Consider the following 26,271-nt stretch of genomic DNA (forward strand, 5'->3'; position numbering starts at 1 on the left):
GGCCTCTGTCACTCCTGGTCAAAGGCCCATAAATCTCCCAGGGTTCATCTGCCCCACTGTGGGGTGCACATCTGTTTGAGGTCAAAGTATACCCTTAAGGTAAAGAAGGACAGAATACTGGAATGAGAAGCAGAAGAAGCTGGTGAAGTTACTTTGCATATAAAGATAAATCGCTGAATTCTGGAATTACAAATAAACACATGCCTTGAAAAAAAATGGCGGGGCTGGTCTGAGGTCCACAAATCAGGAAGACGCAGAAGCGGTGATCACGTGATTCTGCTTCCAGATAATCACAGCTGGTGGGTGGTTCCAAGTTCTGGGCTCCTCTGTCTTAAGGGATCATCCGCTCTCTGTGAGCTTCACCGGCTCTTACCAATAAGACATTTATAAGGGACATTTCAGGGTCTGTGCCGTTGATCTCGACTGCTTCTTTGCCGGTTCTCAGCTAAACCAGAGTGAGCGCCATCTTAAACTAACTCTAAATCTTCATTCTCACCAATGTTTAAAGTGAGCACAGTCTTTGTTGTAATAAGACCTAGCTTACCCATCCAACATTAGAGAGCACTGTGGCTTTTTGTTTTTTTTTATTTTTTGTTTTTTTCCAGTATGACATTGACCCACATCAAGGACTCGTTAATTCACGTTTTGTTCCTTCAAGGTTCACTAAGTAGCTACTATGCTCTACGTTCTGTTCTGGTGTTCTGGATACTATAGAAGACAGGCCGGGCTCCTGCTTTTAGAGATCTGACAGGCCAGAAAATGGCCACATGAATTATGGGTTTATGTGGCACTTACAAAACATGTATAAAGCATATGTGCCTGTTTTTAACCTTAAAAACATGGACAAAACATCTGCTTTTTTGTTCTTTTCTCTCTCTTTTTTTTTTTTTCTCTAGGACATCTTTGGTTCACTGACATTGTAGCCCTCCATGTAATGAGCTTTGCCACCGATGGCCAAGGTCAAAAGGTAGCAAAGAGAAGAGAAAGAGACAGATTTTTAAAAAATTAAAATTTGTCTGTCTGCTCACTGGCACCTTCTTATAATTTTCTTTTTAAAAAACTCTTGGTTTGCACAAAAGACTATCAGAATGGAAAGGAACTTTAGGCGACACCTGGTCACAGTGCCATCTTTTACGAAGTAAGGGAGAACCTGAAGTCCAGAGAGGAGGGGAGCGGCAGCAGGACTAGAAGGGACACTCATGACTGTGACCCCACATCAGCATTTCCACCACGGTCCCTGGCATGTGGTAGGGAATCTTCCCACCGTTGGGAAGAAACCCTCCCCTCCTCCCTTGGCCTCCCGCTTGTCATTTGCACGTGGTTCAAGGAAGACCATGGGTGCAGCGTGCACGAATGCAAAAATTCCATTTCCTTCCTCCAAAGGAAGAAGTCCCTGAAAAATTAAATCTAGAAGACATAGGGAGGCAAGGAAAAACGTGTTGTGTTGTTACTGCTTCTCTGCTTTCGCTCTTATTGAGTCCGTTTGGGTTCTGGAGCAATGCACGGCAGCTGTGGCTGTTTCCTCTTCCCTCTTCCCTTGGAGGAGAGTTTGTTGTAATCGGGTACGACCCTCAATCATGGAGATGCTCTTTGTGAATGGTTTTACATCCCACTTATGTGATCATAGAAAGGAGTCGGACCGTGACACAATACAGGCGTGGAGTGCGATCCTGCCCATTATTGCTGTGGGACCCAAAGTAGCTTGCTTGACTTCTTCAATTTCATTCTCTTGTGTGAGATGGAGATGATCATGCCAGTATCTCACAGGTGTTTAGGGGATTAGGTAAGAGACCATACGGCTGTGCTTGGGTGTACTAGATGCTCTATTGGGGGCAGCTGCTGATAACAATGAAAGCAATTTGTCTAGAATCAGAGAAAGCAGAAAAGAAGACACAGGGGCGCCTGGGTGGCTCAGTGGGTTAAGCCTCTGCCTTCCACTCAGGTCGTGATCTCGGGGTCCTGGGATCGAGCCCCGCATCAGGCTCTCTGCTCAGCAGGGAGCCTGCTTTCTCCTCTCTCTCTGCCTGCCTCTCTGCCTACTTGTGATCTCTGTCTGTCACATAAATAAATAAAATGTTTTTAAAAAAGAGAGAAAAAGAAAGAAGACACATGTGTTCAGGCTGCCTTCGTATCCCTGAAGGACTCATGTGACTCTCAGTCTCAGTCAGACTCTCCCAAATTGCAGTTGGGGAAAACACGAGGCTCCCTCAAAAAACGGGGAGGGCTTTCTCAGAGCCACACAGCTGGTGGTGGCCGAGCTGGGACCAGAGTCTGGGTTCTCTGTCCGTCTGGTCCACTTGTCTGGGTCAATAATTTCCCTAGGGACAGAGCCCTCCCAATAACACAGTCTTGACCCACACGGAGCGGGGGAAATCAAGACCACCAGAAGCCTCTCTTTAGGTATAGTTGTCAGCAAATGACTGGGAAAAAACATCAGCGCGTTCACGGTTCTTTACATTCAGAATTGTGGCTCAGGTATTGAAAACTTGTAACAAGATTGCATGGTATTCCTCAAGCGTGCTGGGCGGGGCGGGGAGAGAAATGCCCAGACCCACTTTCCATCACGACACTTCCAGAATTGCACCCCCAGACGATCCAAGAGAGATGTGAGTCCACGTGGCCTAGAGTGGAATTAGAAGAAAGGAGAATGGCGCGATAAATATCTCAGGCCCGAATTCTCTGGTTCACGGTCTCCCCCTGTCCATGGGCCAGGCCACCCTTTGTGGGCTCAGCAGACTGGTCTCCCCAAGAGCATTCATTAACTCTACTGACGCTGAAGGTCAGCTGATGAGCATGACTCCTGCTGGTTTTCTTCCAGCCCTTTTCCCCTTTCTTACAAAGGACTATTTAAAGCTTGATTCCTGATCTCATACTTGGACCCATTTTTAGACACTAGAATAAAGAAAATTAGAGGTTCTAGGACTGGGTATGTTTCTGTCACACTCACCAAATTGCAAGGGTACTTGCAGCTCTCGGATAGGAATATTTTAACTATATTTAATCACAGGAAAACTTCCCAGGGAGGCTCAGGTTAGCTCCTTTCATACAGTGACAATGTAAGAAAGGTTTCACTTAGAATAACAAATGAGATTATTCCGTCAAGATGCTTTTCCTGAGCCCATACCTGAGAAGCAAATAACATTATCTTCTAGTCCAAGTTATAGATTTTGATTTACAGATTTTTGTTAATTTCCCCTGTCAATCATGTCTTCCCCAGCTCCTCCCTTCTTTCTTTGAGAACCTGCCCATATTCTTTGCAAAGACTCAGTTCCCACAGTCCCTGCTTGCGTGGGCGTGTGATTTGCTTCTCTAAAGGCAGGCAACTAGATCAAAAGTCCCTACTCAAACGCAGACAATCAGATTCCCTCTCTTGGGGATTGGGATTGGGTTTCTGAGCTGCTACGGAGTGTCTGTTGAGCATTTAGAGAGAGGTGAGGTTAGCAATGGGGACATTGTATTTGCTCTTGTGCCAAGAAGCAGAAAGAACGGGTCGAGAGACGGAGATAAAAAGGGGGATAGAGATAGGCATAGAAATGAGCATGAGGGAGCACGGGTGGGGGGAAGGGAGGATGAGAATGCAGAATAATGACAGATGTAGACAGACGCAGAGACAAGAAACCAATTAATCTAAGAGAAACTAAGCACAAAATCTTGGCCTCGTTTTCTATTACTGTTTCCAGTATTTTGTGCCCAGTAATTGCATTCTCAGACCTTTCATTTCATTATATGCCCCTGTGATCAACACAAGCCTTCCTTTGTGTGTGTGTCTATGTATGCCTGTGTGATGGAATGGGTTTTGTTCCTCGCAATCAAGAAATCCCAAGACAAATGTGTGTTCATCACCTCACCTCCAGTGACCAGTAACATTTCAAGATGGCACCTCTGTCTTCAGAGTAGAACTCATGGTTCTGGGAATAACACCAGGAAGGGAGGGAGGCCTTTGTGATCTAACGTCTTCTCATCATGCTCTTTGATATCTCTGTTACTAGTGCTTCACGTGCTCTGGCTCTGTTTTCATTCTTTGCATCGAGCTAAAATAGATTCTATAATTGATATCCTCCTTAGAGGAGCGTGACTTTCCATCTGGGGTGGATTTTCAAAAATTCTTACTTGGATCCCAGAGGGTTGGAACGGCTCCAAGATTCCTCATCACACCATTGGCCAGCATGTCTTTTTCCCTTCTCTGAAAGGTGTGAATTTGACCTTCTCATTGGTCACCAAAGCTGCCATATTCAGCTACTTGTGACTAGGATACAAAGGGCTTTGAGGCAGAGCAGCCCACAGAGTTCTATTTGAGGGATGCCAAATGGTTCCCCAGGACCCAGCTGGTGCCTCTCTCTTGCACCATGCCTGAAATGTGCAGTTATTTCTGTTGAATTATAATATTATTGCTAAAGATGGAGTCTAATATTAAAACGAAATTAGCAATGCCCACAGAGAGGACAGAAAACTCTCAAACTTGCCAGTTATGTGACTTTTGGGAAAATCAAAACCTCTGAGGAAACTGTAAGATCATAATACTAATACCTACCTCAGAGGGTTGTTATGGGGGTTAAATGCGTTATTATTTGTAAAGCCCCTAAAACGGTGCCTGACGCTTAGCATGAGCCCTGTTGAACACTTGTACTTCCTCTTAAAATGGTGATAGAAGGTAAAGTCTGGAGCTTTTTCTTACACTTAGAATGTCTGAGGTTTGAAAAGTGGAAAGGGCCAAGGGATTGGGTCTCGGTGGGTTGGGAATGCTACAGGGTGAGACCAAGGGTCAAGGTCTGCCTCCTGAAAGGGGTTCTTCACATATGTATGTGAGGCTTACAGTGTTGAGCTAGGAAGAAAAGGCAAGGTGAGGGGGAGGGATTTTGGAAGTTATAGTAATTTTAAATGAGTAAATGTCTTTGTGGAAGTCTGTCTTAAAGGCTCAGGCACTAACGTGTGTGTGTATGTGTGTGATTCAAACTCAGGAACACAGGCATGGACATAGGGGATGTAGGTCCTTGAAACATACCCGCTTTTAGAAGATACTCTCAGAAAGTTGTTGATTGGCAACAAAGAGTTGGCAGACATTGCGAGGATATTGGGGTGTTTTGGTTTTAAGTCGTGTTTACTTAGGTATAATTCACATACAGTAAAATTCATCCTTTTTACTTAGTATACAGTTCTAAGAGTTTGACAAAAGTGTACAGTCATGTAGCCACCACCACAATCAAGATATAAAACATTGCCATCCCTCCTGAAAGTTCTTTTGTGCCCGTTTGTGAACAACTTCACTTCCCTCCCACGGTTTTGGCAACCACTAATCTCTCGCCTCTCTGGGTAGTTTTGCCTTTTGCAGAATGTCAATAAAGTTTCTCTGACCTTTGAGCCCATGTCCGGTAATGAACTCTTTAGTATCCTGGTGCCCTTATCATGATTATAATTATACTGTATTTGCAATTGACTAATACAGTGTTAAGTGTCCACCTTTTCTGCTAGACTTCTGTAATCACGTCTGAGGGTACAGAGTATGTAGCTAGTTCATTACTGTATCTTTAGCAGTACCATCAGGTAGACGCTCAACAAACATCAGTTAATAAAATGAATGAATGAATAAGTCAATGACTATAAGGAAAGTGTTCTAAGTCTCTATTGACTAAGCAAAAACAATTTGATATTCAGTGGTATCAAATCTATTGTAAAGGACCCAGATACTATACTATTCAAACATCCTAAAGAGTATGCATGGACTTTTGGAGTTGCATTGGATCCAAATATTAGCAATCAGAACCATCCCAGGCCATTCCAAATTCATGATCAGTAGGCTCAATTAATTAAAAATAAAACAGAAAAAAATCCTTAAACATTTAACACTGTCTAGTGCCATTATTTTGTTTAACTGCACATTTAAAGCTATTTAATTCACGGTTTTTACACTCCATATATTTTGCAACAAATCTGAAATTACAGTGAGGCTTAAGAGCAAAATCATGAAATCCTCAAAATCAAGCTTATTTTCAGTGTGCTCGTCGAGTTCAGAAAGGAGGTCTTGGTATTTGAGTTTGGTTTCTTGTCCCTGTGAGAATAAAGAAGAAGTGAAAACCAAATTCATTTTTGCCACATTGGTTTTACAGAAAACAAGCAATAAGAAACATGTTATTAACATGTTTTTGTAATGTGTTATAACATGTTATTAATGTCATGTCAAGTTGTTACTAGTGCTACTAGTTGAACCTTGTGTTATATCTTTTCATAGGTTATTTCACTGAATTTCCATGGTGACCTTATTGAAAACGCTATTATTATCCCCATTTTACAGATGGGCACCAGAGATTCAGTGAGAATTGAGTAACTTGCCCCAACCTAGGCAGCTATTGGTATGGAGCCCAGATTCATAGTCTTGACTTTCTGATCCTGGGGCCCATACTTTTAACTGCTAAGCTATCTGCCTCTCTAGAAACACAGATACGTTACGTTTTCAGAATTTCAAAACATAATCTGTTTTTTTTTTAATACAATCTCTGTTATGGGAAGTATTCATTCTGTGTTGCACTGAACAATAAATTTGTCCAGATATACGAAATAAAAATGCTAATAGAAAATCTGTGCTTTGCAAAATTGTTCAGCTTTTAGTTTGATCATAAATCACCCCCAAGTCCACAGTCCTCGTAAATAGATTGAAGGAAAAACACATGAGTAGTACATACACGGAGAGGCTTTTTAGTTTCCAACCACAGCTTGTGAAATATCTTCCCAAGCGGCATTAAAAACATCAAGGTCATTTGATTCTCTGTTATTCTGAGCTATGTTTGCATTTAGTTCAACCCCAAATGCTCACCCATGTGCTAGCTGTAAAAAGCCATCACAGCAATAACTAAGGCCCTTTAGGAATGATGATACATTCCTCTTACAGGCTTGACCATTCTTGTTTCCCTGGGCTCTTGCTTCTCTCAGGAGGTCCCACCTAACCGTGAGGGCAAGAGGAGCTTCCCCTGCCTCACTGCAGGACAGCTCAGTGCTATTTTGAAAGGGTCAGATCCAAGGCAGAGATAGGATTACTTACCAGTGGAATGGCACACTGCTCAAATGTCAGTGGTGGCTGTAGATGTCTCTTTCTCTTTAAAATTTAATTATTTGTCTGAGGGAGGGAGAGCAAGCACGAGCAGGGGGAGAGGGAGAGAATCCTCAAACAGACTCCCTGATAATGTGGACCCACCACGGGGCTCAATCCCAGGGCACCGAGATCACGACCTGAGCCACAGTTGGAGGCTTAATCGACTGGATCATGCAGGTGTGCCAGATCTCTCTCTTTTTCCCGCATTTTGAAAGAGCACAGGAGCTGACCCAGGTCTTGTTCTGTTTCTTCTTCTTCCTCCTCCTCTTCACCGTCTTCTTCTGAAGATTTATTTATTTGGAAGTGAGAAAGTGTGCACTTGCACGAGTGGGAGAGAAAGCAGAAGGAGAGAATATCCAGGCAGACTCCTACTGAACAGGGAGCCCAAGCTGGGGCTCGACTCGTAAGCCATGAGATCAGGACCTGAGCCAAATCCAAGAGTCCCCAGCTTAACCAACTGAGACACCCAGAAGCCCCTCATTTTTGTGTCTTCTTAATAGTGCATTTAAATGTTCAGTTTTATTATAAACAACTGATATAGAGGGTCAAGATCCCCCAAATTATGTTAGGCTTGTGAGAAAGGAGATGTTCCCTCAGAACCCAGGCCTCAGCCCAAAGATCCATCTCTATTCACCAGAATAGAGAGATCTATATCTAGAGATATCCCCACTCCACATGGGGATGCAGGGGAAAGCCCGGTTAGGAACTAAGGGGCCGCCATCTTTAGGCATGGACTCGGGTACCCCTGCCTGCCTTAAGGAATCTCACAGCGCTGGGTGCCGGGTCCCAGGCAGCATTCCGACATGACTCCACGTTTGCTTGTGCGAAATGAAGCTTATTGCCATTAATACTGAGAATGCCCCCGAGTCCCCTGCAGTGCCTGCTACTGTCGTCTCCCTTCTCACCAACTACTTCCTAGCCTCTGTGTGCAGAGGGAGAAGCAGTCTGTCTCTGGGTTCAGGCATCCACGGGGGTCTGGGCAGTATCCACACACATAAGGGGGACGACTGGACATCAGAATGACCCTCTGCTAGGTGCTCCTTTTCATGCTGGTTAGAAGCTCTCTGAGGAACTGCCCAGCCGTCAGCTAGGAGGCCTTTTTCTCTCTGGAATTTGTCATTTCTCTAGGCCTCTGATGCAGGCAAATGTTATAGGATTTACTCACCCACGCCTTCCTTAAAGACTCCCTAGAACTTTTTACCACTTGTCAAATTCTGCCTGATAATTCTGGCTGAAAAAGTCTTTCTTAAAAAAAAAATCAGGGGCACCTGGGTGGCTCAGTGGGTTAAGCCTCTGCCTTCGGCTCAGGTCATGATCTCAGGGTCCTGGGATCAAGCCCCGCATCGGGCTCTCTGCTCAGTGGGGAGCCTGCTTCTCCCTCTCTCTCTGCCTGCTGCTCTGCCTACTTGTGATTCTATCTCTCTCTCTGTCAAATAAATAAAAAATAAAATCTTTAAAAAAAAAAATCAAAGAATAATACAAATGATACTTATTCTTCTTGTAATGGAAAATGTGTGTCCTTTGACCTACATCGCTTCACTTCCCCCTCCCCCAGCCCCTGGCAACCACCGTTCTAGTCTGTTTCAGTGAAATTGGGTTTTTTTAAAAAAAATCACTTATTCGTGGATCCAAAACCAAGGTTGATTTCTCATACAGTGTTTTAAAATAATCGAAGATTCACAGGATGTTGTCCCTTGACCCAGCTTTCCCCCAGTGGATGACACCCAATGTAACTGTCATATACAAAACCCCATACATTTATATTTTAATGCAATTATAATACCTATCTTTTTAATAACTCAGAACACACATAGCACCTTAGAGACTACTTTCTTTTAAGTTTTTTCTTACTCTCCCTACCCAAAAATATTGGTGAACTAGACTCTGAGTGAGCCCCTCTTTTCTTCTTACACATTTTGTAGAATATAACGTGGTTTTAGGTGATGCAGGAATAAATATTAAATACAAGTTAATAGTCATCTATTCTTTTATTACCTTCCACTTTTACCCACTGAATTAACATTTGCAATAGCGCTAACGTATTCCTATAAATTTAATTAAGTGGAGAGTTAAAGAAAAAGTTCCAAGTGAATTATCGTACAGGCTATAGGCAGATAGGGGGGAAATACCGAAGGTATTCAAGGGACTGTAGGTTGGGGAATATGCCTGTAGGTAATTTAGGTTGGGGACTCTTTATCTACTGCTAACTCTGACTTCTCTATTGCCAACACAAATCTCTATTCTGATCGCCCAAGTCATATGTCCTGTTCCTCTCCTTCTCCTCTGGTATGTTTCATGGACATCTTAAAATTGACACATTCTGATGGAACTCATCACCTCTCCCCCCCCAACCCCACCTCACCTCAAACCTGCTTAATCTCCCAATCGTTGTCTTCTCTGGGAATAAGGCCACCACCCCGTTCTTCCCAAGGTCAGAAAGTGGGATGTCATCATTTGCTTCTCCTGTCCTTCAACCCTATAGGCAATCAGTTATCGGATCCTGTTCATTCCACCTTCCAGATGTCTCTCCTGTTCACCACCTTAGTCCCAACCATCCTTGTCCTTGGTTTGGATGCTTCCTCACACTCCCTCTTTGTTCTTTCCCCATCCCAACTCCAGTTCCATCTGCAGGTGGTGTAACTTCTTAGTCCTGGACTTAGAGATGGTTCCTGGCTTCCTTCTGCCCTCAGGTGGTGCCTCTGTAATTTGGCTTCTGTCTACCTCCTCAGCCTATCTCTAGTGCTTCCTACTTTCCTCTCCCTTCTCACCAACTACTTCCCCAGCCCTCCCAGGTCTTCGACCTGCCTTATAGGCTTTGCATATACCATTCCCTCTGCGTGGCATGCTATCATTCTCAGCTCTCACCCACCTCCCTGGCATTACTAACTCTTGCTCATTCTTCAGCTCTCAGCTATACCTTTGTTTTCCAGGAGTACTTCTTGGACCGACTGCTCCAAGATGGTCCCTCTTTTTTATTCTTTCAGTGCATGCTCTCCTGTTTCATGGTTATTTGAACATTTCTTATTTCTTTTTCAGCATGTTTCTCTGCTCTGCAGGATTGTTAGATTGCTGGATTGTCCATTGCATTAACTCCAGTACTCAGCTCACTCCCTGACATATGGTAGGTCTTCATTAAATATTTGTTGAATGAAACAACACGATTGCTAGCTCTTGGGCCCGCCATTATGGTGTGGTCCCTGTTTCTTAATGCCTGTTAATTCACTCACCTCTGTGAAATTCCTAAATTGCGTTTGCAGCAGATTTTTGGCAGTAGCTTTTCCAAGTTTCCCATCGGGGTCAGAAGAGTTTCTGAAGATCAATGCGATGGTGGCAATGGCTTTTTCCAGATCTGAGCCCTTCTTAAGAGCTGTAAGGGAAGAAGTCATGTAGTCTAGGTTAGGAATGACTCTTCCCCAGACATGAGGTTATATTTTCCAAGGGAACCCGGGGGCATAGGATTGGAAGATGTATGTCAATGCGGCCCTGTCCTTGGATTCTTTGCCCTCTACCAGGGAGTGGAATATAGAAACATCTGGTCCTGGATCTTTAAACAATGGAAACAAAACTTTCTTCAGGGGGGACCTGGGCAGCTCAGCGGGTTAAGCCTCTGCCTTCAGCTCGGGCCATGATCTCAGGGTCCTGGGATCAAGCCTTGCATGGGGCTCTCTGCTCGGCAGGGGACCTGCTTCCCTCTTTCTATCTGCTTGCCTCTCTGCCTACTTGTGATCTCTGTTAAATAAATACATAAAAATCTAAACAAACAAACAAACAAACAAACAAAAAAACTTTCTTCAGGGACAATAAGAATCAGTAGAATCAGGATGAGGTTTCCCACCTCTTTGTCATGTGACCTTGAGAAAACACCTCACCTCTCTCAGTGTTGGTTTTCTGATCTATAAAATATTTAAGGGGTACCTACTATGTGCTAGGCTCGGTCTCTGGCATTGAGGGTACCGCATCGAGTAAGAGAAGGTCCTGCTCTTGTGGAATTTACATTCTATGTCAATCGAAGTGTCACCTCCCATCAGTGTGATAAAGGAGGATTACATCCAAAGCAGGTTCTTTACTATCAAGATGGACAAGGGAAGCCCTTTGACTCAGCCCAGGACATAGTGATTTCCCAGCTGGTCTCTCTGGTTTAAACTCCTTGAAAGGGTGGTGCTAACTCATTCCTCTGCAGTGGGTAGCACCCAGTGAGCACTGAGAACTGCACAAGGTACAGTGGAGAAAATTCAGGTGTTCTCTATCTTCTTGGGCCCTAGCACATCCTATATTATAGAACTTCTCACATATTACAGTTACTGCATTTTTAATAGTCTTTCTTCTCAACTCAAATGCAAGCTCCATGAGGTCAGGGATCCTACCTTTCTTTCTCCTTATATTCCCAGGGGCACAAATCCCTGCTATGTAGTAAGTGCTTGTACATGCTGTTTGATGAATGAAGAAGAACAGAAAAGAAAAACAAAATCTTATGGCTTTTAGCCTGGATCATGTGTAACAATTGTCGATACAAAGAATGATGATCAGACAGGATAACACAACTTTTGTATTGAGCCCTTACTACATTTCTGGCATTTTCCTAAGGGACTCAGCACCCAGAAGTGACACAACCGGATGTGGTCTCGTCCTCTTACAATCTACTTTACAATCTAGAGAGATAATAAGCAATAATCAAGAAGAGAATACATATATATTTGTTTTTAATATATATTCAATAATTATTTGTCCATATGTATATATATTATACATATTTACAGCTTGTGATATATGAGCAAAGAAGGCACAGAGACAGAAAAAATAAAATAAATATATGTGGGAGGAAAACTACTTAGGTAGCAGATCTCGGAGGTCTCTGAGAATACACGAACATTTATGCTAAAACCTAAAATGGATGAGAAAGATCCTGCCCTGTAGAAGCGTTGGTTGGGGAGAGTCAGGTTGGGAGTAGGACTGTGCCAGATGTCCCAGGCTCAGGGAGCAGAAGACGTGAAGGCTCAGATCAGAAGGAGTCTGGCATGTTGTGGGGGCTGGGAGGAGATAACTGTGGCGGGAACTGAGAAGGGTGTCTGATTAGGAAAGAAGGTGGGACTGGCCCATGCAGAACTTAGAGCTCCTGGAAAGGAATCGGACTTTCCTTCGAAAATATTTTCTTCTACTCTGTCCATTGTTGGTTTATTTTTTAATATTTTCAATTGAGATCTTTTGTGCGGGAATAGTTTCTAATTTTTTATGAAGTCTCATTTACCGATTTTTTCCTCTTACGAAAAATTTATCCCACGTGAAATGAGAAGTTTTATAATCTTAGGGCCTGCGTTTAAATCCATGGTCCACGCTGAATTCATTTTTGCAGCAGGTGTGAGACGGAGGTAGGGGTTCATTTTTTTTTTTTTTAACATGGATGACCACCTGCTCCTCTATCAGTTGTTAAAAATAGTATCTTCCCTCTCTCTTTATCAAAAATCAGTTGGGCGTTTTTGTATAGGTCAGTCTCTGGGTTCCCTATTCTGTTCTATCGATCTGTGCACCTGACCCTCTCTCAGCAGCCCACTGTTTTGATTCCTGTAGCCATATAGTGAGTCCCCCACTTTCTCCTTTTTCAAAACAATTTTGGCTACTCTGGGCCTTTTTCCTTTCTGTGTATCTATAGGGCTTGCAATAATTTTTTTTTAATTTTTAATTTTTTAAAAAGATTTTATTTATTTATTTATTTGACAGACAGAGATCACAAGTAGGCAGAGAGGTAGGCAGAGAGAGAGAGAAGGAAGCAGGCTCCCTGCTGAGCAGAGAGCCCAATGCAGGGCTCGATCCCAGGTCCCTGAGATCATGACCTGAGCCGAAGGCAGAGGCTTAACCCACTGAGCCACCCAGGTGCCCCGGGCTTGCAATAAATCTTAAGAAAAATTTGAGGAGAATTGATATGTTTGCTATGTCGACTTTGCCAGCTCAGGCATAGTACGTATCTCCATCGTCTACCACTTTACAGATGGCGGGAGGATGTGCTCTTGCTGAGGACACACTACTACTGAGTGGTAGAGCCTGAATTGGAATCCATGTGGGAAACATAAGCCTCATGAAGATAGGGTTTTTTTGTTTGGGGGTTTTGTTTTTGTGTTTGTGTTTGGTTTGCATGTCTTGTGTTCTGTGGAACCTGCGATGTTTAGAATAATGCCTGGCACGTGGCAGGTGCTTCACATATATTTGTGGGATGAATGTCTGCAAACCTGTATCCTCAGCTTCTTCCTCCCTGATTTCCTTCCTAGTTTCTGCTCCTCGGTCTCACTGCCGATGTCTTGAGCCTGACCTTTCCCACTTCCGTCTGCTTGCCCAGTGGAGCCTCGAGCTCCAGCCTCGGAACATTCCCTGCTTCTTTGGATTTGATTTTTAGTTCTTTCCCCCCATCCTTAACCTCCTCTTCCTCTTCTTCCCTTCCTCTCTGCCACACTCACGAAACCCATGGTTAGAATTTTTTTTTTCCATTTTATTATATTTCTTTTCGGTGTTCCAGCATTCATTGTTTATGCACCACCTCCAGTGCTCCATGCGATCTGTGCCCTCCTTAATACCCACCACCAGGCTCACCCAACCCCGCACCTCCTCTCCTCCAAAACCCTCAGTTTGTTTCTCAGAGTCCACAGTCTCTCGTGCTTCGTCTCCCCCTCCGATTTCCCCCAACTCACTCCTCTCCATCTCCCAATGTCTTCCGTGTTATTCCTTATGCTCCACAAGTAAGTGAAACCATATGATACTTAACTCTCTCTGCTTGACTTATTTCACTCAGCATAATCTCTTCCAGTCCCATCCATGTCCCACAGTTAGAATCGAGATTCTCAATTACCCAGCACTTTGCTGCCCATCAGTAATCCCAGGAAATGAGCATATTCTTCTAGCTTGTGTCTACCTGCCTTCCCTGGGGTGTGTGTGTGTTGGAGGTGGTGGGATGCAATAAAGTGGTAACCTTGAATTTAAGTGGCTGAAGAATAAACTCTATTTATTCTGTCTTTAAGAAGCCCATTGCTTAGAGGAAATACCTTAATTCTTTAATAGGTAAATATTCCTTCTGTAATTTTGGCCAGTTAATTTATTAATTAATAACCAAGAGTAACTTGGGAAGGCTCAGAGGGGCTGCCATGATCTTGTTTTTTTTTTGAGACATCGCTTTGGCCATGGCATGGAGAACAAAACGGGAAGGGTGCAAAGAAGCCCGAAGAAGGACCTGAGGAACCGGGCATACCGCCCTGGGGCAGCTACAACATGGAGAGCAGCCCTGTATGAGCTGCTCTACTGGGTCACGGGGACAGTGGCCTCGTGCTCTCCAGGCTCTGCCTTTCTGGCAAGGAAGGGGTATATTTGCAAGCCATAAGCGAGCTTGCAAATGATGACAGACACCTTCCTTGTTTACTGGGTGCCAGATGCTTTTCCAACATAATCTTATTTAATGCTTAGTAAAACCCATAGAGGTAGGTACTATTTGTGTCTCAGTTTTACATATGGGAAATTGACACATGGAGAGATTAAGAGTTTTAAGGTCACATTGCTCAAAAGAGACAGACGAAGGATTTGAAAGTCTGCGTGACTTCAAAGACCATAGAGAGACCTGCCGCTTTGGAGTCTCTCTTTGTAAGGCCATCTCCACAGAGGCTGTGGGATCCAGACATTGTCCAGCCCCTCCCCCACACCCCCCCGGAAGTTCAGGTCCATCTGCAATCTAATGGGGGACTCCATCTGGGCGAGCCGACTCCTCTTCCTTCTCTGCCATTCTTTTAACCCCAGCAGGCTTTTTTCCCTGACTATGAAATAGCATATGTTCATGGTACAAAGTGAACTAGAAAATACTACAAATAAAGGATAACGAGGTGCTCTTGGTTGTCCTACCAACACTCATGATAGTTTGCAGAGGTGTTTTGGTTTCCTGTTTTTATGGTCGGGTTCTTCCCTTAATAAACTCAGCATGTTGCCTTTTAATTCTTGCCCCGTCTCCCTCACAGAGTTGTGAGCAAATATGTGAAAGCATATTGTAAAGGGCTAAGTCCTATTAAAAACCCAAGGGGTTGATGTTTCTCTTTTGGCATCTTTTATCAGCTGTCCTGCCTCTGGAAGGGGCGTGTGAGAGAGGGTGTTAAATGGGGCACTTTGTGTCGGCCTCTCCTGCTGTTTCCTACCTCACTTTTCATGTTTTAATAATACTAAACTGTGTGTAGTCCCTTTACTCCATTCCAACAAGTATTTTTTGGCAAATACTTATTGCCAGGCTCTGTCCTAGTTCTGGGGATGGAACAGTGAGCGGTATCAAGAAAGCAATTCTTAATTTGGTGCTTAAGTTCTAGAAGACAATTGAAATGAACAATTACAGAGCTAGTATTCTACATGCTAGCCGTTCTCCCCTAGGATACGCAGGATTTGACTCACTGAACTCTTTTTTTTTTTTTTTTTTTTGACTCACTGAACTCTTAACAGCAGGCTTCCAAGGTGGTTTCACACATCTTCGCCACTTTGCAGATGAGGAAACAGAGGCTCACAAAGGTAATTAGCTTGTTCAAGTTCACACAGCCAGGCTGGTGCCTCACCATGAGGCACACGACCTCTCTGTACTGTTTCTCAGGCAGTGCATTCGGTAGGACTCTTTCCCAAACCCCCAGAATGGGCAACGGGTTCCTCCTTTGTGTTTCTCTACTTCCCCAAACACAGACTTATCGTAACCCTCACACCAAAACACAGCTGATCTGTTTGAATTTCCTTCTAGATCAGAGCTGCCCAAAAGAAATGTCACGTGAGCCATCATGATAATCTAATCTTACCAGCAGCCCCGTTAAAAGGGTGAGAAGAAACATACAAAATCACTTTCATAACCCAGTTTATGTAACCCAATGGATCAGAAATACTGTCATTTCAACATGCGATCCATCTAAACAAATTATTGAGATATGTTGTAGTTATCTCTTCACTCATTTCCCGGCCCTGGCGTGTTACACACCTCAGGGGATGTGTGTTAAACTGAGCTGGTTGGAACATTGGAGCCATCCTCTGCTTCTTTCCCCTTACCTGCCCTGGAACGTGGCGCTGAGCTCCACATGTTAGATCTAGCGAATTCCTGACACTTCAGAGTCATAGAAACCAACTCTCGGTGTGGCAAGGTGTCAGAATCACCTCATTTTAGAACTTTTCCTAATATTAGTTATCTTTGTAAATGGAGAAATGAAGACCCGCCGGAGAGAAGCAGTTTGTCCAAGTTCATATCAGTAGTACATGGCAGGGTGGAAAACCAGGTCTCTGTTCTTTTCTCTCTAGGTCAGTAGTTTCCCCAACACGCTAATGCTTCTCAAACTTCCCTGCTACAAAACTGTCTTAGAGGCTAGAGGCAAATATGTACTCATCTCTTGTTCCCACCCTAAAGAGATCAAGGGCACAGGCCCAAGCAGCCAGCAGAGAAAATGGGAGTTCATATTGACCTCTATTCCATGCTCTATCCATGTCTTATTTCAATGGATAACATTTAAAACTACTTGTCATTGAATAAAACACATTCTGGGAAGAGGAACTATGTTTATCCTGTGTTTTTTCAAGGTGTGGGAGTAAATGTGGTCCAACGGTCCAGGGTAAGGAGTCTGGTGCTGGGAATGGTGTGTGTGTGTGTGTGTGTGTGTGTGTGTGTGTGTGTGTGTGTGTCTGTTCAGGGGCAGTGAGGGTGATGGAGAGAGTTACAACCCCCCTCAACCTCTTAGAAGGGATAGGTTGTATTAGCCATGTGGTGGGATATTTATCAAAAGTATCCAAAATTGTTTAAATTATAAAACAGAAATCACTGTTTTCTTATTGTGACAGTATAAAAATAATAGTTTCATCATAATGGAGATTTATTTCAGTAAAAACACAGAGTCTCCTTTGGAGACATTGGCCAGCCCTCCAGGAAGAAAAACAATTGCAACATAGTAAATACCCATTTGTGCTTCTTACTCTGTAAATATTTTAAAGCCACAGATTTTGGAATTAGATAATGATCCAAGTATATGAGTAGTCTTTTTCTTATATTGTTCTTTCTATGGCAATATTATTAGCTCGAAAAATATTTTACCTATAACATAGAATTTTGAGGGCAAATATTTACATTTTGAGAGTTGGCCACTGTGTTTTCACTCCATCAACAGATGCAGTTGGAGGTTGATTGCATTCTGAGTCCAGTGATCAATTATGACTTAGATATTGATGGTCTTGCTCTGGACAGCCTGAGGATGCTGCCCATAGAGAGGCAGCTGGGCACATGGGAAGCACCCTGAATTAGGGGTCGGAGGACCCAGGCTCTCCTCTGAGCTTGGCCTCGCATGGACTGAGTTTGGATAAACTCATTCCTGTCACTGGACCTCAGTTCTCAAGTCTTTAAAAAGAACATGATGAATCTTTGATGATGTACCCACAGGTTCTCTCACATCTCTGGCATTCTTTGATGTCCTGTTGTTTTTAATTCTCCGTGCGCTGTCGTGGTAGAGGAGAAATACGTACATTGCAGCCACCCTGTGTCTTACCTTCTATTGAAGCCAGTTGTTTCGATACTGAAACCCTGCCAACAAAATGAAAGAAACATAATGATTTTGGAGCGTGGGTATTCATCTCTGCGTCTAAAGTAAAGCAATACAGGGACACCTGGCTGGCTCAGTTTTTACAGGTGGGACTTCTGATTTCGGCTCAGGTCATGATCTCAGGGTCACGAGGTCAAGCCCCATGTCGGGCACTGCGCTTAGTGCGGAGTCAGCTCGGGATTCTCTGTCTCCCTCTCCCTCTGCCCCTCTCCCTGCTCACACATGCTATTAGTTAATTAATCAATTAATTAAACAAATCTTTAAAAAATAAAATAAAGCCATACAATGATTTAAAAATTCACTTATTTTCAGTAAACCTTCAGCGAACCTTCTAGTGGAACACCATTTGTCTTTCAAACCCCTTTTTCTCCTTGCCATGTAGGAAAGTAGTACTCAAGTGTGTGGAGCCCACACATCCTAGGCTTCCTTGCATTTATGTCAGGACTAAAGTCCCTCCAATGGAAAAGGAGTAGAAAAGCGTGGTCACCTTCCATGTAAGCTCTTCTCTGTTCTTTCCCATTTCCACCTGACTAACATAGAAATTATCCAGGACTCTTTGGAAGCCACATGTTAAAACCACAAGCATCACTGACATCCTGGGTCCCTACAAGGCTACATGGAGTAAATCGGCCACAGATCTAGAACCCTGGCTCCAGACTATCACACAAAAAAGTAAAAAATAAATAAATCAATAACTTCTTGTGTCACAAAACACTAAGGATTTGAAGTTTATTTATTTGTTCCAGTAGTTTAGCCTACCTGAGAATCTAGGTTCTGAGCTGGGGGTGGGAAGCATCTGTTCCTACACTCTTGGGGCTTAAAATCTAGTGCAGCAAACAGATTATAAGGAGGTAATTCAATACAGAGCAATGGCATGGTCAGATTTGCATTTGGGAAAGTTATTTCACCTGATATAGCAGAAAGAAATTGGATAAGGGGCCAGAAGGGAGGCAGGAAGATGTATCTTGATCCCCTACCAACTGCAAATCAAAGTTTGCTTGATATCTCAACCCACAATGGCTGGAATGGTTTTTGAGAAAGCCAATAAGAACAGTAGTACTGGGTTACATCTTTGACAATTCCTTAAAGGAAACTTTTGGGTTCAAGATCTGGATTTGGCATGAACTAATCAAAACCTCATCACCTCAGCGGGGTGAGGCCTGGGGAGGGGCTCATTTTTCTTATTTGTGAAATTAGGAAGCTGAACTCTATAATATTTTTTAAGGATTTATTTATTTTTATTTGAGTGAAAGAGAGAGCAGGGGATGGGGTAGAGGGAGAGGGAGAGAGAGTCTCAAGCAGACCCCACACTGAGTGTGGGGCTCCACACAGGGCTCCATGCAGAGCTCGGTCTTACAACCCCGAGATCAGCTGAGCTGAAACTAAACATTGGATGCTCAACCAATGGCACCACCCAGGCACCCTGCGGACTCTATGATTTTTTAGGTCTTTTATGTTCTCCTTGGTGAGTTTCCCTGGTGAGTTTTCCAGAAACCAAGTTTCTAGAAAGAAAGGTTCTAGAAACTAGAGACCAAGTTTTTCCTTGGTGAGTTTTCTAGAAACTCTGCACCATTATTATCTTCTTTATACAATGTGGCATCTTTTCACTTTGGCTACAGTGCACCTGCACATGGCTTGTGTCACTTTATTTTTTTCTTCTTTTTTTTTTCTGCCCCTGTTATATTCTATTGCCATAATCTCCATTAGTCTGCGAGGCCTTTGACAGCACGAGCTATGCAATTTATCTCAAAACCTTCCCTACCAGGTAGAGTACTACCTAGCACTTGGTAAGTGCTCAAGAAAGTTTTTTGAACTACAGAACATCTCCTAATAACATTACATGAGAAAGAATATTTTTAATTTATTAGCTATAATTTGACACAGTTGAATGATATGAAACAGTTTCCTCTGTCATGAATCATTTCAAAGAATTTGTGTACAGTTAAAAATCCTTGCTAATTTTGATATACAGATGTTTCTCAAGAGGCAGTCAAAGATATTTGTGTGAATTTTATCATCTTTTCAGTTTGCCATCAAAGCTGCCCATTTGTTCCCTTTCTCCAATTCAGCTTAAAGCAGGATCAGGGTGAGTACTAAGCACCAAACTTGCGACATCTTGACCGTCAAGTGGACAAGAACTCTTTGGAAATGCACCTGCAAGCTTAAAGGAAACTCAGTAAAGGAGAGCCACCCACGTGCCACTGACCTTTTGGGCATTTTCCTAGGTGCTAAAGTAGATGTTGGGGCTGCAGAAAGACCGGGGTCCCCTTCCAAGTGGAGTGCCTGGTCCCGGCTACTGTGCATACAGCCACACATACTCTGGTCTCCTGTTTGTGTGTTGGTTCTTCCTAAGCAACGGTCACTTACCCACTGTTACTGTTGTTGTTCACTCCATGACAACTATATAAGGCACTTTTAGAAGAGCTTTTTGCTGGTGTTATTGTATGTGGACATTAAACCATTCATGCATTCAGCAAATATTTGAGCAAGGTGCTGGAGACACAACAGTGAGCAAAATCAGACATGGGCCCTGATCACAGACAACTTAGTGAGAAAGACGGATATTAAACAAGTGATCACATGAAAAAAGTCACACCCATGCGAGGGGATACTGTGAGATTGGTGTCAGTCAGGGAGATCAGGGAGGCATCCCTGGGGAAGTGGTGTTTGATGATGAGTAGGAGTGAAGTAGATGAAGGGCCAAGGATCCCCATCATGGGCAGAAGGAACAACTTGTACTAATCTCGGGGGCAGGAAGGAGTGTGGTGATCAGGAGGGACTGAAGGAAAGGTCCATGTGTCTGGACCAGAGAGGCTGACCGGGAGTAAAGCTCCAGCTGAGGCGGAAGGGAGGGCGTGCTGGATAGGACCGTGCAAAAGCTTGTAGGTCACAGTCGGGGATTTTTACTCTATGTCAAAAGAATAGGAAAGCATTCGTGGATTTTAAGCAAGGAAGGTAATAAAGTCAGATTTACATTTTGGCAACATCACTCTGGCTTCAATGTGAATAATGGTTTATAGAGATGGACAGTATAAATGCAGAGAGACTGGTGGGAAGCCCACTTCTCTTGTGTTAGCTTAGAGCCCTTTCTGTAAAAACCAGGGGATCTATTAACTCAGATAAGTCTGGTCCAGAGAAGACATGACCAAAAATTACTTGGCTCACTGGTGAGTTGATGGGTGAGAGGAGATAGAGCTCAACAGAAGCTAAGAATAGTCATTGTCCAGGCTTCAAGTTGGATCCAGGACACTGCTATCTTATCACTGTATCACTGGTCACTGTGTACCATAAGGCTATGTCGCTCTCTCATTGCTGGCTTCCCTTGATGGGTTTTCTTTTCTCTCCTCCCTCTATGCCCTGGCTAATCCCTTAGCATTTTTTATTTAAACTGGAGAGAGAGAGAGAATTTGCTTGGCCTTACTAACTACTGCTGCCATACCGGTCAGAGTTTTAATGCCAGCCCTCCCCATAGGTTGTCATTTAGCCTGTGCCATTACCTCCTGTGGGTCAGATGATAACCCTGAGCCACCCTCACTGCCCAAGTTCAAACCTAGAGCTGGTTTCCTCACAGAGGGCTCTGGGTGGGTTTCCCAGAATCTGGATCTGTAACACACATTCCAGATGATGCACAGTTTTGGAGAACCATGGGAAGTGGTCCAAAAGAGGCTCTACAGTAAAAAGGTCTAAGTTGGAATTCTGACTCTGCCACTTCCTGGTTGTGTCTGGAAGATCTTTAAAACTGTGAGGTCTGCTTTGTCACCTGCAAAGTAAGACTTTCCTCATGGAATTACAGGAAGGCTGAGTGAGTTCATTTTTGGTGAAGCAGTCAACACAGTGATACATGACAAGCTGCCAGCTCTTCCTAGAGAAGATGATGTGAGAGAGGATCTTGTCATCAGAGTCCTGGCGGGATGCAGAACCTAGCTCAGAAGGCTCCAGAGACACCCATGAGAGGATGACCCAGGGGGGTGGGGTTAGGAGACTTCAGCATGGATGCTGAGGCACCCAGAGTCCAGCGATAATAAGAGACTAGCATCTTTAGTCTTGAAGGGGCCAGAAGAAATCGTGTTATGGAGGCCAGTGACACCTGGATTCTTATAGGAAGGGCCACTTCACAGCGCTGTGATTGAAGGGAGGCAGCCGTGGCCAGAAATCAGACAAAGCAGGGAGAGAGTGGGAAGAAAAACCCCACATGCTGATCTGCAGCCAGTGCAGCAGACAAACCTTGGAGGTAGAGTCTGTCTGAATTAGCCTCCTGCGGCATAGAGGAGGGCGGAGAATGGAATAGGAGAGAGGGGCCAACAAATGGGCAAGAAACAGCATGATGATGCTGGAGAAGAAGAAAAAGAAGGAGGAGGAGCAGGAGATGAACAAGGTGAAGGGGAAGAAGAGCAGGAGAGGGAAGAGGAAGGTCAAATCACCGGAGACATTCTTATTTATTTATTTATTTATTTATTTGACAGACAGAGATCACAAGCAGGCAGAGAGGCAGGTAGAGAGGCAGGTAGAGAGGGGGAAGCAGGCTCCCCGCTGAGCAGAGAGCCCGATGCGGGGCTCAATCCCAGGGTCCTGGGATCATGACCTGAGCCGAAGGCAGAGGCTTTAACCCACGGAGCCACCCAGGCACCCCAATCACCAGTGACATTCTTAAAAAGACGTAGCAGCGTCTGCTGACCGTTCAGGTGAGAATATATTATTTTTCCCTAAACCAGTATCTCATAACATCATGAACACTCCAGCTATTTACACACAGGGCCAACCGATCTGGAAAAAAAAAAAAAAACATTAAAAAAAAAATCTCATTCAGTCTGGCCCTTTGGCAGTAAGAGGGTGGCACAGGAGTGTACTGAGGCAGGTATGGGTTTGGGGAGAGGAAAGCGTGCCCAGCACGGGTTCGAGAAATGATGCCTTGTGGACTCAGGGATCCGCACCCAAGACCCTGCCCCACGGGAGCAGCCCCAGGGCTCTTGCTCATGAGCTCGGCAGGCTGAGGAGCGCACGCCCAGCACGCTGCTGATGGTGCTGAGGCTTGGTCAACTATCTGAGTGAGAAAAAATGTCATCAGAGGAGAGGATTTCGCTCACAGATTTGCTCTCACACCTTGCTTCCCAGCCCTGCTTCTTATTCTGCCAATCTTAAACAGCAGATCACAGGACGGAGGCTCTAAGAGACTTGCCTTTGACCCTTTGGCTGACGCTAGGTCACTGGGGGTTCTGGAAGCTCGGTGGCTTCGTGAATTACATTTTGGGGGAGTCTCAGAATCTCTTAATTATGTAAAAACATTTACATACGTGTGCATTCTCCTGGCTGAAAGGACTGCCAGATTTCCCAAGCGTTTTAGAACCACCGTGAGAGGCGCTGCTGTCGGCAAATGTCACCAGGTTGCTCATGATGTTGCCTTTTTGAAAAGAACCACCAGTCTCACCCCAAGTGGAGCTGTGTGTGTGAGGACTCAGAGTTTCGCACGCAGTTAATGTGATGGTGAGAACGTGTGCTTGGAGTAACTGGCAGTGTGCTAGGTGTTTGATAAATATTTCCTTTCCTCAACAACCCCTAGACATAGGGATTGCCATCATTTACAAAATGACAAAACGGAAGCTTGGAGGTGTTAAATGACTTGCTGGAAATCCTATGGCCAATAAATGAGGGAGCCTAGATTCGAACCTGAGGCTGTACGGTCTCAAGCTTGATGCTCTTTCCGTGACATCCTGTTGCCTCTCGCTGCACTGTTTGATCACGAAAATCAGAGCCGTGGTTCTTGTTGCCTCAGCTGACATCCCGCTCTCCATAAATCCTACGAGAAATCTTACTAGAATGTTCTAGCCCAAATTAGCCTCTCTTTTCTATTTCTCCGTAGCACATTTTACCTCTATTTTAACACTTGTGATCATCTGCTTTGAATGTGTAATTAGTTATGGTTTATCTTTTCTCCTCACTAGAGGGTGAACATCATCGTCATCGATAGCACTCATTTACAACAGAGCTATGCGCTTCACACCCAGTTCTTAGAAAGTTCCTTTGGGGGCACCTGGGTGGCTCAGTGGGTTAAGCCTTTGCCTTCAGCTCGGGGTATGATCTCAGGGTCCTGGGATCGAGTCCCGCATCGGGCTCTCTGCTCAGCGGGGAGACTTCTTCCTCCTCTCTACCTGCCTGCCTCTTTGCCTACTTGTGATCTCTCTCTCTCTCTGTGTCAAATAAATAAGATCTTTAAAAAAAAAAAAAGAAAGAAAGAAAACTCTTTTGGTGGCCCTATTATTGTCATTTGCATTGTGCAGATGCCTTACACAGATGAGGAGACCAGGGCCTGCCCAGGAGCACACCACGAGTATGATTTGGGATTCAAGCACAGGTCTTTGTGACTCCAGGAGTCAGGCTGTCAACCACTCTGTCCTCGGCAGGGACTACATCTTCCTTATCTTTGTATCTGCCTCTCAGGGTCTAGCATCCTGCTCAGGAAATGTTTATGAAGTTGGACTTTTGTTAACTACCGTGTGACCCAGAATCTAGGATGTGACCTACACGAGGGAAAGTCAGGCATATATGTGATCCTGGGAGATATGTAGTGTCCAGAGCTCCCTCCCTGCTCTCAGGGGAACCTGAGGACGAAATGGAATCCCTAAGAAGAGGGGGTCATGCCCGTGAAGGGAAGAGATGACAGGGAGGAAGGGTATGTTTTGCCCACTGTAGAGCCTCAAAAACTCTTCATTTGAATATAGTACAGTTTAGGAATCTGGATATCTGGGTTGTTTCCATTTTGGGACCATTATGAATAAAACTGCTATGAACATTTTTCTATGAGTATTTTTGTGTACGTATGTACTCACATCTCTTGGATGTATATCTAGGAATAGAGATGCTGGGTCATAGAATAAATTACATTTAATTTTCTTAGATACTGCCAAAGACTTTTCCAAAAAAGATGGCTCCATTTTACTCTTCTACCAATAATACATGAGTTCTGGTTTTGCTATATCCTCCCCAACACTTGGCATTGCCAGCCTTTTTAAAGTTTTATTCAGTCTGGTATCACAATGCGATTTTAATTTGCATTCCCTTGATGAGTAATGGTTTTGAATATCTTTTCATGCTTACTGGCTGTTTGGTTATACTCTTTGAAATAGTATTCAACAATAAAAAAGAACAAGCTACAAATACACAAAAAACATGAATAAACTTCCAAACCACATGTTGAATAAAGCAGCCAGATGCAAAAAAGGAGTACATAGGCTGTGGGATTCCATTTATATGAGGTTTAAGAACACGAAAAACTAATATCAGGTCACAGAATTTAGAAAAGCCTTTGGAAGAGAGACTGATTAGGAAACAGCATGAGGGGACTTTTGTGGATAATGAAAATTTTATTTCTTGACTTGGGAGGTGGTCCCATGGGCACATACATGTGTAAAAATATTTTACTTCATAAAGTTTATTAAAGCCTCTGTCAAGTGAATTCACTTGAAGAATGAAGTGAAGGAAGCTTGGGTCACCTCTGTTTGAGGCTATGATCAGAGAAGGCAATGCCTGTCTTCCAGCACCCTTGTGGTCCCGCAGCTGACGGAAGAATGCAGCTCAGCTCATTGACCTACCAGTGCTTGGACTTGTCTTACCACCCTTCTTCCTTCTACCAGGCAAGAATATGCCTTAAGAATTTCCTTCTCCAACTGAATATGTCTTTAACTCTATTTGTAAAGATGATCCTTTCCTTTCCAATGGGAACTTGATGGGAATAATTCAGTTTGCCGAGTTCTTCAATTTTGTTTCCACAAACTCTGTTGAAAACTAGAAAGATGGGCTCTGGGTATTGGGATAACATGTATTGATTTTTTCTCAAGGCCTAATCTAATTCTGTTATTCTGTAGTCAGCTCTGTTCTTTTTCTGCAGTAAAAGGAGACCAGATACTTTCTTGTTTGCTTGCTGAGACAGTATCTTATGTAGCCAGGCAGTATCTAACTTTCGGATGGTATTTTTGTTGAAGTCACTGGCACTGACCCTTCCCTGACATTCTCCCTTTTCCTGATTGATCTCGTCAGAATGGGAAGCTGATGTAAATGGTGATGAGACCTACATATATAGCTAAAGCTCTTTTGTTAGCTGTGATTATAGGAAAGAACACGGGGTTGTTATAAAATATACATTTTAGACTCCACCTCTGTAGTCTCCATTCAACAAGTCTCTGCTATGTTGTGGTTTTGTACAATTTTAAAAATATATGGTAAATTACACATAACATAAAATGTATCATCTTACCCATTTTTTAAATTTTTAAATTTTTTATAAACATATAATGTATTTTTAGCCCCAGGGGTACAGGTCTGTGAATCACCAGGTTTACACACTTCACAGCACTCACCATAGCACATACTCTTCCCAATGTCCATAACCCCACCACCCTCTCCCGACCCCCTTCCCCCCAGCAACCCTCAGTTTGTTTTGTGAGATTTAGAGTCTCTTATGGTTTGTCTCCCTCCCGATCCCATCTTGTTTCATTTATTCTTTTCCTATCCCCCAACCCCCCATATTGCATCTCCACTTCCTCATATCACGGAGATCATATGATAGTTGTCTTTCTCCGTTTGACTTATTTCGCTAAGCATAATACCCTCTAGTTCCATCCA

General features: G+C 43.7%; 1 protein-coding gene across 1 annotated transcript; it reads right to left on the bottom strand.

Moving 5' to 3' along the window:
* Window positions 1-5,887: 5,887 nt before the first annotated feature.
* Window positions 5,888-19,971, bottom strand: SNTN (sentan, cilia apical structure protein; the record flags this gene model as incomplete). Its single annotated transcript, XM_080813121.1, has 4 exons — window positions 5,888-6,046; window positions 10,312-10,451; window positions 17,602-17,636; window positions 19,862-19,971. The coding sequence occupies 4 exons, from the start codon at window positions 19,969-19,971 to the stop codon at window positions 5,888-5,890; spliced, it is 444 nt and encodes a 147-aa protein (XP_080669247.1).
* Between the last annotated feature and the right edge of the window lie 6,300 nt (window positions 19,972-26,271).

Source organism: Martes martes (genome assembly GCF_963455335.1).
Source record: "Martes martes genome assembly, chromosome: 1".
In the NCBI taxonomy this organism is placed as follows: Eukaryota; Metazoa; Chordata; class Mammalia; order Carnivora; family Mustelidae; genus Martes; species Martes martes.